We start from the raw sequence: 13,225 nt of genomic DNA on the forward strand, positions 1-13,225 counted from the left end.
ACATTTCAAAATAGTATAGATGAAGAGATGGATGTTTGAAAACCGCGCCAAAGACCACTAGTGCAGGAGATGGATTTAACGTGACTTTATTCCATATTCAGGTCTACGCGTTTCAGGAGCGTCCGCTCCCTTCCTCAGGACAATACAGGCACAAGCAACATCAAAATCAATTGATGTTGCTTGTGCCTGTATTGTCCTGAGGAAGGGAGCGGACGCTCCTGAAACGCGTAGACCTGAATATGGAATAAAGTCACGTTAAATCCATCTCCTGCACTAGTGGTCTTTGGCGCGGTTTTCAAACATCCATCTCTTCATCTATACTATCCATTACAGGGATGACTGCTGCCTTTGACCTATTTCATATGCCTGCATAGTGGTTGTGACTGTCACAACCACACTTGGTGAGTAACCTCTGTGAATCATACCCCATTTGTTTGTCGGGTAAGACCCTATTGCGCTCCTTTTCCACAGTGTTTTGCAAACATTTCAAAATAGAGTTTTATAACAGAAGTCTGGTGAAAATTGTTGAGAGTCTGAAACCACCAGAGCTGTTTCCTGGGTTCTATCTTTCATTCGAGAAATGCCTGGATGTGCCAGTGACCATAGTTATATCTGAGCTATGAGCGGTGCTAACAGCGAGCAACCCCAACACAAATGGAGCTGTTATTGGGTAAGTTAATCCTCTACCCTTTGTTGTTTTGACTATTTCCTTTCCAGAACACACAGCTTAGAGGGAACAGAGCCAGTGACTGTCTGGATTGGAAGCAGCTAAATATGCCTACGATATGGTAAACTAGCAAAATTCAAGAACGTGGGAACCATCTTCAAGAATATACCTATATATCTAAAGTAATCCTTCTTTATAGAACCAAGATTTATTCTACAATGAGCATCCTTGTTATTTTTTTTTGGGGGGTGGGGGGGCATAGAAAGTGTTGTCACAAAAATGCCACGGCAGACATGTGGTTGTTATTGGGCATGTAATTCAATAAATGAAACCACTGGGCAGAAATAAGGTGGTGATAAATCTTTTTAAATCTATAATTTAATGAAAAGGTTATTTTTATATTTTTTTTGGGAGTCCATCTGGTAAGCCAACTAGTGTTGGTGGAACCTGCTGATTTCAGAGCCAACAGTGAACCATTTAGGGTTTATTGGGACCACTTGACTCTACTCTACCGATAGAGAACACATGAACGCTCATACAAACCAAATATTCATGTGTAAGGTGAAAGCAGAGAGGCTATCGGCTGAATGAGCTATGGTGTTTGGGCAAGTGTCGATCATTTTTCTTTACTTTCATGACTACAGGTTGTACAGGAGTTTTAAGAAAGCTGAACAGAAAATGACAAAATGCAGAAAAATTATTACAAAATAAAGGCAAATCATAGGCAAATTGAACCAAAAAGCAGAGAGAACATAAACTTAATTATTTAAATGAGCAGTACAATTTGGGGTTTTGTTTGGAAATACACAATTCGTGCTGCCCGGTTCCACTAGTACCATTTAGATTAAAGTAAACTTACTAATATATTAATAAAAGAAATCTAAATGTGAAGAATGCTGTCACAAAGTAGCAGTGACACAATTGTGAACATTTTCAATACAGGTATTGAACATTTGCTAGCACAACATGAAATACACACAACTTTGTTCTTTGTTTTACAATGAAGAGTTTGATTTCTGACGGTTGGATGGCATTAAGGAAAGAGAAAGAGCAAGCACTGCCATCTCCATAACTGTTAACAAACAGCTTGTAACAATAAGAAATACAGCGAACACAGTGCAAAGTACACATGAGCAACACAGTAGTATCCCACTGAATGCACAACTTCTGTTTAAGTAAAAAAACAAACAACCTTTGTGTTTTAGGGTTAACCATAAAGGTTGACCTTAGGCAGCCTATACGGATAGATGCCCTATTCTCTACACAGTTATACTGAGCATCTCTGTGCATTTTGCCTCTTCTCCAGCAAGGCCACCATGAAACAAATGTATAGTCTTCCACATGCAGATATTTATAGCCATATATTTCTATGAACATTTTTGGTTTGAATTCTGTTTTTTTGGCCAACCATTGAACAAAACACTCCGAAATAGAAATGCATAGACATACTCGGTGTAACTATATAATGACTTTAAGGGTTTTAAGTAGCTTTTTAAGGAATTGTTCTGTTCTCATTTTTTTTTATTTATCTTTCCAGCCTTCTCTTTTATCTCTCTTTAGAAGCAATGGACCGACCATTTTGGAATCCTCCCATTGGGCGAGGTTGAGTTCAGGCAGTGTCCCGTGCAGAATCCTTTGGGGAATATGTAATGTTATTCACAGTTTGAAATACAAATACCCTGATGCATCACGTATTTACTATTAAGAAATGTGATTATTATACCTTTTTTGACTTTTAAAATGTCTTTAAAGTTAAATAGTCTTTTGTAAAGGTTTGTGCTGAAATCCAAGGTGAGTTCGAGAGAGGTCAGGCCCTTTTCGCATGAAGCATTTCAATGAGAAGATTGTTACATGGCACATCGCCATTGAGATGTTTATAGTATAGATATTCTTCTGCTTGCAAACTTATTGCACGGATTTCTGGCAGCCGTAGCAAAAGCTGCCCAAATTTGTCTGTTTGCTGTGGGTAGTTGCACAGGGTATAGTCCAGAAGAGCAGCATTGACTTGTTCCTGAACTCCCTCTACCAACTGGAAGTTCTCCAAGTTCTTCACATCTAGAGCGGAAAGAGGAAAGGCACTAATTAGCAAACTTATTGACATAATTAATAATAATCATTTTCATATAGTGCTAATGTATTTCACAGTAATTTACAATTCAGAGGACCCACGTATGGATGACAGTGGAGTGAAAGTTTTGAGTGTACGTGCCTACAATCTATGAAGAATTCACCATAACGTAACATGCAACCTTATCACACATTCTTATTACACGGGCTGCACTTTTATGGACACCATTATGTAATCCAGTTTTCAATTTTTATTCAAAGTTCAGCATACTTGATTAAAGGGAGCCTCTCAGGGGCAATATGCACCCAGAACCACGAGCAGTTCTGGGTGCATATTATATATAATCCCTGCCTAACTCCCTGTATACACTAGCATCGATAAAGAGATCTTTAGAAAAAGTATTTCTAAAGATCCTCTATGATATGCTAATGAGCACAGGGACTAGTTGCAAGGGCATTATTTCTTGCGCTCATTCCGCCCTCTTAGCATGGTAGCACACCCACAGGGGTGTGCTAACATGCTATTCAATGATCACTGCTAGTGTCATCACCAGCGGTGACGCATGTACCTGTCTGTTGCTACAGCCTCAGACGCCGGGCACTGCGCATGATGAGGTCACTGCATTTCTGGTCATGCGCACCATGAAGCTGAGTGTATGCGTCCCGGGTTCAGAGAGGTCTAGTGCACATGACCGGAAGTGCCAGGGACTTCTGATCATATGCAACACTCCCAAGACTGGCGTGTGAGGCTGTAGCAATGGACAGGTAGGCGTGTCACCGTTGGTGAGGCTGCATTGAAAAGCAAGTCAGCACGCCCCTGTGGCCGTGCTAACATGCTTAGAGGGCAAAATGAGCACAGGCACTGACGCCCTTGCAATTAGTCCCTGCGCTCATTAGTATATCATAAGGGATCTTTAGAAATACTTTTTCTAAACATTTCTTTACCGTATGTATGTTAGTAAAGCCTGGGACAGTTAGCCAGGGATTAGCAATATATACCCAGAACTGCTTGTGGTTCTGGGTGCATATTGCACCTGACAGGTTCCTTTTTATTAATAATAATAATAATAATAATAATAATAATAATAATAATTCTTATATAAGACATATAATAGTAACATTTAATGTAGTCTAGACACTATTTTGCAGTTGGTGTACTTTTATCATAGACAAAACAATCAATATGAGAACAGTGCTCAAGAGAACCCAAGCAGACAGAAGACTTTAAATGAAAATACACCCAATTAAGAATAAAAATACCCCAAAACTACTGAAAGAGCAAAACTAAATGATAAAATGTTTTAACGCTGAAAAAAAAATCTTTATTTTACCTAAAAATTGGCCAGATAATTAATATATAACATGGCAGAACATGATCAAAAATAGTTGGAGGGGAACCAGGCAAAAATGAAATATATGGCAGCTGTAAAGAAATTATGATTGTTAAACATGATAAAATAAATAATTTAAATACGTAATTTATTTTTGCTCCTGTTATATATACCATAATATAATAGTAATATTAGGTGTATATATCAACAATATCCCAGGTAATATACAAATAGGAATTTTATAGATAAAAATGAATAAGGACAAACAACAATTATATTCTGGTGATTAAAGTGACCTGATTGCATGATATGGCATATCCCCCTCACCACCGCTCCAAGGCGTGTTTCGCTGCATTTGCTTCTTCAGGGATGACAAGAGTTTATTTTCTTTAATTGCTAATTTTCCCAAAGGGAAAATGTAGAGTTACATACATTTCTACAATGAAAGGTTGTCTATGTAATACACTGACGGACATGGTCCAGCAGAGCAGGAAGCACTTGTTATTGGTGTTTTTGTGCCTTGCTTAAAAAATGGGTGTCTCCCTCTATTATTGCCTTAATAGTCTTAAGATGAGTTCATCCCTTTAGGTGCTAACAAAATACATTTGTGTATAGTAGTAAGTGGCAAGTCACAACCATTCAGCATTAATAACTGATCACTGTCTGTATTTCTTCACTTTGTATAATAACTCCTACCTGTGAACAATCATGTACGTATGAGAAACATAACCCATAATGAAATACATGAAAATCCTCCAATTTCTGCTCCCCGCGATGTGCGGTTCACAATAATGAAGCGGGTTGTATTAATTGTTGATAGCGCTCATCTTATGGGATAGTGAGAGTTATGATGAAACACAAAATAGCTCAGGTATGTTTCTATTAGAAACTCTTTATAAAACTTCAATCAAGCAGAATCAAGGATAGCTTAAATAGAACAAGGTCAAACCCTTTAGTGACACAAAGGTTGTAGATTTTCAGAGCCAGAATATAATATATGGTCGCCTAATGAGTCTCCAGAGTCCTTCCTATCTTTAAACCAGAGCACTGAACAATTCATATCATTCCGGATTAATTTTTCTGACCCAAGGTGAATTTAGAAACCAGCCCGCCACACCGTTAATTCTAATAAAATAAGACAAGAAGTCCTGTTTCCGTGAGACATTTTTCTAAATGATAGCGAAATCCTGGGACAGGCCAAGACTATGCTAATGAACCATCTGCTACACTCAGCTGGAGAGCAAAATGATCTTCACAAGGCACCACCTCCTAAAATATATATCTCTGTGACTGATCATCGGTGGAAAATAGATGGACTGCTGGCCTTTAACCTTGCAGAAGATTCTCATGAATTTTTATTTTTATATCGAATAGACAATATATCCTCATCCGAGGTGAGCAGAGTGGAAGGTTAAAGTGTCACCTCTTATAGGACGATCGTGAATCAAGGACAATGTCATGTTTCATTGGTTAAGTACAGTCAAGTGCCACCGCATCCAAAACAAGACATTTGCATTTGTAAACATATTTGTACAGGCACAGCACTTAAGATTTAACTTTGAATTGATTTTTTTCAGTCTTTGAGAATATATTTTCAGTGTATACAGTTCAATCTTTTTGCAATGAGGCAAACAGTTTATCTGTAAAAAATGAGAATATTAAAAGATACATTTTTCATAGAAGTTTAAAGTTTTTCTGCCTCATTTCTTTTAAAAATCCGTATGCGGATCAAAAGGTTCAACGGCGAAATACCTTCTAAAGTATTGCAGCTTGGGACAAAATATAAAGCGTCATTAACAAAACAAATGCAATTAAATATTCTGGTTCTGAATGTTCTGGTTCTGCTAGAGCAGTGTCCAGAGATGTAGGCTTAAAGGATATACTTATTTGATCATGATTAAGGGTATTCACACACCAGAAGCGCGTCGAGAGTGCCATGAATACTGACTGATTTTAACGTTGGTTATCCTTCCTGGACCTTATTATTATTACTATTACTACTATTATTATTATTATTATTATTATTATTATCATCATCTACAGTAAAGATAAGATCTCCAATAAAAAAAAAAAATTCTCATGAAGCTGGATAAATCTCACCAAGGACACCATCTGTAAGGAGTTTGTATGTTCTCCCCATGTTTGCGTGGGTTTTCCTCCCGGTTCTCCGGTTTCCTCCCACACTCCAAAGACCATACTGATAGGGAATTTAGATTGTGAGCCCCAATGGAAACAGTGATTATCACGTCTCTAAAGTGCTATGGAATTAATGGCGCTGTATAAGTCAGTAGAATTAATAAATTACCCTTCATCAAAGATAATTCCGTGCTCCGAGAATTCTAGGTAAAGATTGCGGTGAGCCGGACTTTTCTTACTACCGTGTTTTTCCAAAAATAAGACTCTGTCTTATATTTTTTTTGCCCCCCTTAAAAACAACTAGGGCTTATTTTTGCAGGAGGTCTTATTCTTGGAGAAACACGGTTAAGGGGTAAGTTTACTTCCCAAAAAAAGCAGACCCCCCACTTCCCAGGAGACTCATACTTACCAGACCCAGACATCTACATGGCTCCCAGGTCCTCCTGTGATCTCTGGTGTGTGCTGCACGACGTCCTCCCCTGCTTCTGGCTGACACACACACACATACACACGCACACACACACACATATACACACACATCACATCACATCACATGACATCCAGCACTTCCGACCACAGGGAATAATGGGAGGAAGTCACGTGTGTCCTCAGGTCCTGTTGTGGCAGGTCCTTGCGCTCCACCGCACAGCCTCTCAGGATTCTGCCAGCGGGAAGAGATCAGTCTCGCTGGATGTGGTGAGTATGTGTGCGATCCGATGTGTGTGTGATGCAATGTTTGTGTGTGTGTGATTTGATGAATATGTGTGTGATCCGATATTTGTGTGTGAGATCGGATGTGTGTGTGTGAGATCTGATTGATTGTGTGTGTGTGTGTGTGTGTGTGTGTGTGTGTGTGTGTGAGAGCTGATGTGAGCAGGGGTATGATCACTGCAGGTCCTGCCGCTCAATGTCAAGTGAGTGTGATTGTGGGGTGCCTGCTGTCTATAATAAAGTGTCCTGCAGTATCTGTAACTTTTTACCGCTGCACGGACACTTCATTATTGATCCGCAACTAGGGCTTATTTTCAGGGGAGGGCTTATATTTAAGCCTTGCTCCAAAAATACTGAAGATCCCTGCTGGGGCTTACTTTTGGAGTAGGGCTTATTTTTGGAAAAACACAGTATCATTAAAGCATATGCACTGGAATTGAAATTATTTACAGCCGATAAGGTGGCTACATGCTGTACATTAACATCATGTCAAACCCGCTGCGTTTAGCTGGATCAGGTGACCATCCAAATGTCCTTAGGTGTCCTAAATTTTCCTAAGGTAGCAAAAGGGAGTCATATTATTTTTAAAGCAATAGGAACAAGGTACTGGGATTGGTACTAGCATTTAGTGTCTAGGTGGAACTAAGGCCCATTTAAATGGGCAAATAATTGGCAAGTGATCATTGCCGATCATTGGCATATGTAAGCATGCTAATTATTTGCCAGCTAATTGAATCATTCATACCATCGTAAAAATCTTTGTTATTATCAGCACATCACCAAGTGTATACCTGGGATATGCTTCCATAAAATGCAAACTGTATGGGGGCAGAATATTCATATAACAATTGTTCTGTCCCCATGCAATTTTGTTGGCCCTGGTGCATAGGGCCATAAATGAGTGCCGAACAAATTGCATATACTTGATCGGTGCTCGTTTATGGGCAGAAAACCTTTAGGCTTTGATATATTCACTATATTATGCTAAATGCACCATTCTGTCCTAAGCCGAGTTAGCTTGCAGTGCTATATTCACATCAACACAGCACTGCGCATGCGCCTGTCATCACCTCTCTCCGCCCACACTAGTGTCATGAGGGAGGGGAGAGGTGAGGAACATCCTGCCCATACCACATGAGTCATGGTGAGGAAGGTAAGCAGCATGCTGACATCACGTGATCTGGGACCTGAAGATGGCTGTGCCTGTACGCAGGCTGCTGACCAGCGCACTGTGGTGCAGGGCACTGGCTGTGTGCACCAGGGAGCGCAGGTTCTCAGCATTGCTGTCTCAGAGCAGGACGCCCGTGCAGCAGGAGGGGAGGATCTGCTGAAACAGGTACAGGAGTGCGGAGGTCACTGACGTCACTGCGCCGACCACAAGGGTGTGCGTGGTTGCTCTCCGTTATCTGGCAATACACACACGTGGCCAATTCACTGACGTCACTTGTGCCATCCAACACATGCTGCTGCTCTCTGTTATTTGCCAATACATATATATATATATATATATATATATATATATATATATATATATATATATATATATATACACACACAGTATATATATAATGTACAGTATATATACACAGTATATATACACAGTATATTCATTCATTCATTCATTCATTCCTTCACTATATTCACTACATAATGTGTTCTTCTCTCCCAAGCTGGGATCGAACTGCTTGGCTGGCATGTGTGCAATGCTATGTTCACGTTGTTGTTGAATTCTTCAATAAAAATGGTGCTGGATTTAGCTTGTGCGTATACCATCAACTCCGGCGTCATTTTATTAAAGACACTGTGTCTGTAAATATTACCAGTCACCAGTTTGTTTCAGATGTTATATGAAGAGACAGTGACTTCAATAAAATGGGGCCGGATTTGGCGGTATGCAGTATGCACACACACTGACTCTGGCCCCATTTTAGGGAAGAATTCAACTACAACGTGAACATAGCACTGCGCATGCGCCGGCCATAGGGATGATGGTGGTTGCTGCAGTGCAGAATGTGCCGTATTTTTCGGACTATAAGACACACTCCCCCACCCCAATGTTGGGGGAAAGTGGGGGGTGCATCTTATAGTCTGAATGTAGGGCATGGCTGCGGGGAATGAGGGTGCTGTGGTGAAGCGGGCCATCGGGAGCATGAGCAGGCTGTAGCAGCGCCTACCGTGACCACGTGGGCCCGCTCATGTCATATGCACGCCCTTCCTCCCGCCCATCATCTCTCAGCGCTGAAGCCGGCGCTGACAGATGGGCGGGGGATGTGCGCATAATTAACAGCCGTCCCGCGTGATCACCCCTGGCAACTACAGCCTGGAGTGATCATGTGCGGCTGTATTCACTGCTCCCCGCGCATCATCATCAGCGCGGGGCGCAGTGAATAAGTACGGTATACTCACCCGTCACTGTTAAATGCACCATCGCGATGTCATCCTGTCTGCCGGCCGCTGCTGTGTGTGGAGACTAGTGGTGCTCACAGGGATGACGTCATCGCTGTGCACACCGCTAGTCTCCACACACATCAGCGGGCCGGCAGACAGGATGACATCGCGATGCTGCAGGGAATAGTGACAGCTCCACACAGATCAGCGGCGCTACTGAAGTCAGGAAAGGTGAGCATAAACATTTATTTTTTTTGTGTGCCACAGGATGCAGGCCATATAGAAGGATGATTGGGTATATAGCAGGATGAGGGCATATACCAGGATGGCAGTATATACCAGGATGGGGGTATATGGCAGGATGGCAGTATATAGCAGGATGGGGTTATATACCAAGATGGCAGTATATAACCGGATGGCAGTATATAGCAGGATGGCAGTATATAGCAGGATGGAGGTATATAGCAGGATGGGGGTATATAGCAGGATGGGGGTATATAGCAGGATGGGGGTATATAGCAGGATGGGGGTATATACCAGGATGGCGGTATATACCAGGATGGGGTTATATACCAAGATGGCAGTATATAACAGGATGGCAGTATATAGCAGGATGGCAGTATATAGCAGGATGGGGGTATATAGCAGGATGGGGGTATATACCAGGATGGCGGTATATACCAGGATGGCAGTATATATATCAGTATGGGGGTATATAGCAGGATGAGGGCATATACCAGGACGGCGCTATGTAGCAGCATGGGGGCTATACCAGGATGGCAGTATATAGCAGGATGGGGGCTATACCAGGATGAGGGACATTTATTTATATATATATATATATATATATATATATATATATATATATATATATATATATATATATATATATATATATATATAAAAGGATGGGGATTATATAAGGCAGGAGGATAATTACCAAGGTGGGGTACCTTATTAGAGAATTTGGGGACATTACCCCCATAACAGTGTCAGCAGCAGATCCTCGCCCCATAACAGTGTGTCATGACCACATTTTTTGCTTAAAATTTTTATTTTCCTCCTCTAAAACCAGGGTGCATCTTATGGTCCGGTGCGTCTTATAGTCCGAAAAAAAGACCTCACTCACAAAGTCCGACTCTGATGCTAAATCATCAACACCGGGGCATAGAATGGGTTCAATAGCTACTTACATATAATGGTGATCTGTCCCTATAGATATACTAACCATAAGCATACACACAGGTATAAGCAGAAGGCAAAGGATCCTGAAGACATAGGATGTTGTACTTCCATGTCAGGCAGTCTTCAAACTAAAATATTTGCTTGAAAATGCAAAGTTTACATAGTAACATCTTAAGCAAAACATCCTTTTGGTTCCCTTTTACAAGCTTTATCTAATCTAATCCGGTTTATTCACTCAGGGACTAATTACTTTTTTTTTTTCTTCATAAAACAACCTCAGAATGAGCGCGTGAAGGGGCCATGTATATTTTTCCATCTTTATTGAACAGCAGACCCTAAGGTCCTTTTGAATATATTACACGTAGGCAGACAGCAGAGTGATTCCCCGTTTACACACCCAGACTATCCTGCATACATTATTGTAATCAAGCATTCAGTCTGCTAATTAAACAGAATATCAGTATCAGGGCACTGCTTAGCTTTCTTAATGGAGTAAAACTAACAGCGTTATTTAGCTGTGAAGGTCGCCAATTGATATCCACTAATCAAATACATCATTAACCCTTTTACAATTAGTAGCCTAATAAAGATGGCACAGTGTAATAAAGATGGCTTCATCGTGTAAAAGGAATCGTGTACGAAGATGGCCGTGCGAAAAGCCTCATCGGACAGTTACTATAGAAGGAAAATTAGGGTGATCCGGTGTAAGAAGATATATATACCCCACTGCTTTCTGCAAAATCTTGGCACTCTTCAAGTCACAAAATATCTGGAAGTTTTCTAACAAGTTATTAGTTCGAATGGTCATGTGTTTTTAAAGAACTTTTATTTTAATAGTAAAAAAGCAGCCAGAGGACTTTAAGGATATTTCATCATATGCTGACCCGGTGTTCTTAGATTCTGTAGTCTCTTTATGGCTTCTAGGCAAATTGAAATATTCAGACGTTTTAAAGCGTAAAATAACCCAGAGGTCCTAGGGTGGTCATTAAAAGGAAAAACCAACGTGGTGTCTACAAATCTCTTTCTTTAGTTTATGATTGTATAATTATGTCTTAGGCTGGGATCAGGTGTATTTATATAAAGTTGTCTGTTCTTCATCCAGGAAAAAAAAACTAATTATTTTTCACCAGTATTGACAGCTATATGACATATTTATTCACATATTGAGGTTAATGGACATGTCCGATCCAAAAAATGGATGAGGGTAGAGCATATTGTAATTTTTCACAAGCGACCCATCAATCCATATGTAAAAAAGTTTATCTGAACTGCCACATTCCCTTGCATTGGTCCGTGTGGTGTCTGTGAGCAGTCCATTTGCAGCATACCGACCGGGAATATGCTCATATGAACAAGCCTTTAATATGATCAATAATGAGGATCTATCTATCAGCTCTTTTGGAATTTCTGGTTTAGTAAACACTTACATTCCCTTGCACAGTGGCTCAGTGGTTAGCCCTGTATAATGGGCAGCACAGTTGCTCAGTGGTTAGCACTGTATAATGGGCAGCACAGTTGCACAGTGGTTAAAGGGAACCTGTCAGCAGAAATGTCCCCTAAAACCTAACAGATTCCCCCTCTGCAGCTCCTGGGCTGCATTCTATAAAGGTCCCTGTTATGATTGTGCCCACTTTCTGACCGAAAAAAAGTGTTTATAAAGTTGTACCTTTTTGGCTTCTGATTCTGTAAATCCGTCACGGGGGCGGGCTGCCTGATGGCCGTTATTCTGCCCCCTGGTCCTGTATGCCGCCCCCATCGCTGATTTCAATACTTCTGGACGCCGCCCACTGCTCCAGCCATCCCAGCGCATGCCCAGTGCCCATCTCTCGGGGATGAGCACTGTGCCCAGCGTCACCGCTGGTGACGTGCACGCAGGGTTAAGATTATGGGCGGTGCTGTGATGTTTATTCCTAAGCAACCGCCCATAATCGCGGGACCGCGCTTTCCCCCTCGGCCTGCTTCTTTCTGCGCAAGCGCGCTGCTGCTGACCTCACTTCGCCTCCTTCCCATCTTGCCCCGAGGCAGGAAATAGATGGGAAGAGCGCGGAGCAGTGACTACACCGAAAGCGCGGTCCCGCGATTATGGGCGGTTGCTTAGGAATAAACATCACAGCACCGCCCATAATCTTAACCCTGCGTGCACGTGACGCTGGGCACAGTGCTCATCCCCGAGAGATGGGCACTGGGCATGCGCGGGGATGGCTGGAGCAGTGGGCGGCGTCCAGAAGTATTGAAATCAGCGATGGGGGCGGCATACAGGACCAGGGGGCAGAATAACGGCCATCAGGCAGCCCGCCCCCGTGACGGATTTACAGAATCAGAAGCCAAAAAGGTACAACTTTATAAACACTTTTTTTCGGTCAGAAAGTGGGCACAATCATAACAGGGACCTTTATAGAATGCAGCCCAGGAGCTGCAGAGGGGGAATCTGTTAGGTTTTAGGGGACATTTCTGCTGACAGGTTCCCTTTAAAGCTGCAGTCTTGCAGCGCTGGGGTCTTGGGTTCAAATCCCATCAAGACAACACCTACCCACACATGTGTTTGCATGGGTTTCCTCCCACACTTGAAAGACATACAGATAGGGACTCTAGATTGTGAGCCCCAATGGGGACAGTGATGATCACATCTGTAAAGTGCAGTGGAATTAATATAGCTTTATAAGTGAGTAAGATAAAGAAATACTTTTAAAATAACTAATCTGGAGCAACTCTTCTTACAACGCCCTCAGAGAAGGGTTTT

General features: G+C 41.6%; 1 protein-coding gene across 1 annotated transcript in view; it reads right to left on the reverse strand.

Moving 5' to 3' along the window:
- Positions 1–306: 306 nt before the first annotated feature.
- The window catches only part of NR5A2 (nuclear receptor subfamily 5 group A member 2), a 115,616-nt gene continuing 102,697 nt past the window's right edge, over positions 307–13,225 (reverse strand). The window contains exon 7 of the mRNA XM_075320954.1: positions 307–2,722. Within this exon, the coding sequence (XP_075177069.1) occupies positions 2,475–2,722 (248 nt within the window). The 3' untranslated portion in view covers positions 307–2,474. The remainder of the gene's footprint in view (positions 2,723–13,225) is intronic.

Source organism: Anomaloglossus baeobatrachus, chromosome 8, assembly GCF_048569485.1.
Source record: "Anomaloglossus baeobatrachus isolate aAnoBae1 chromosome 8, aAnoBae1.hap1, whole genome shotgun sequence".
NCBI lineage: Eukaryota > Metazoa > Chordata > Amphibia > Anura > Aromobatidae > Anomaloglossus > Anomaloglossus baeobatrachus.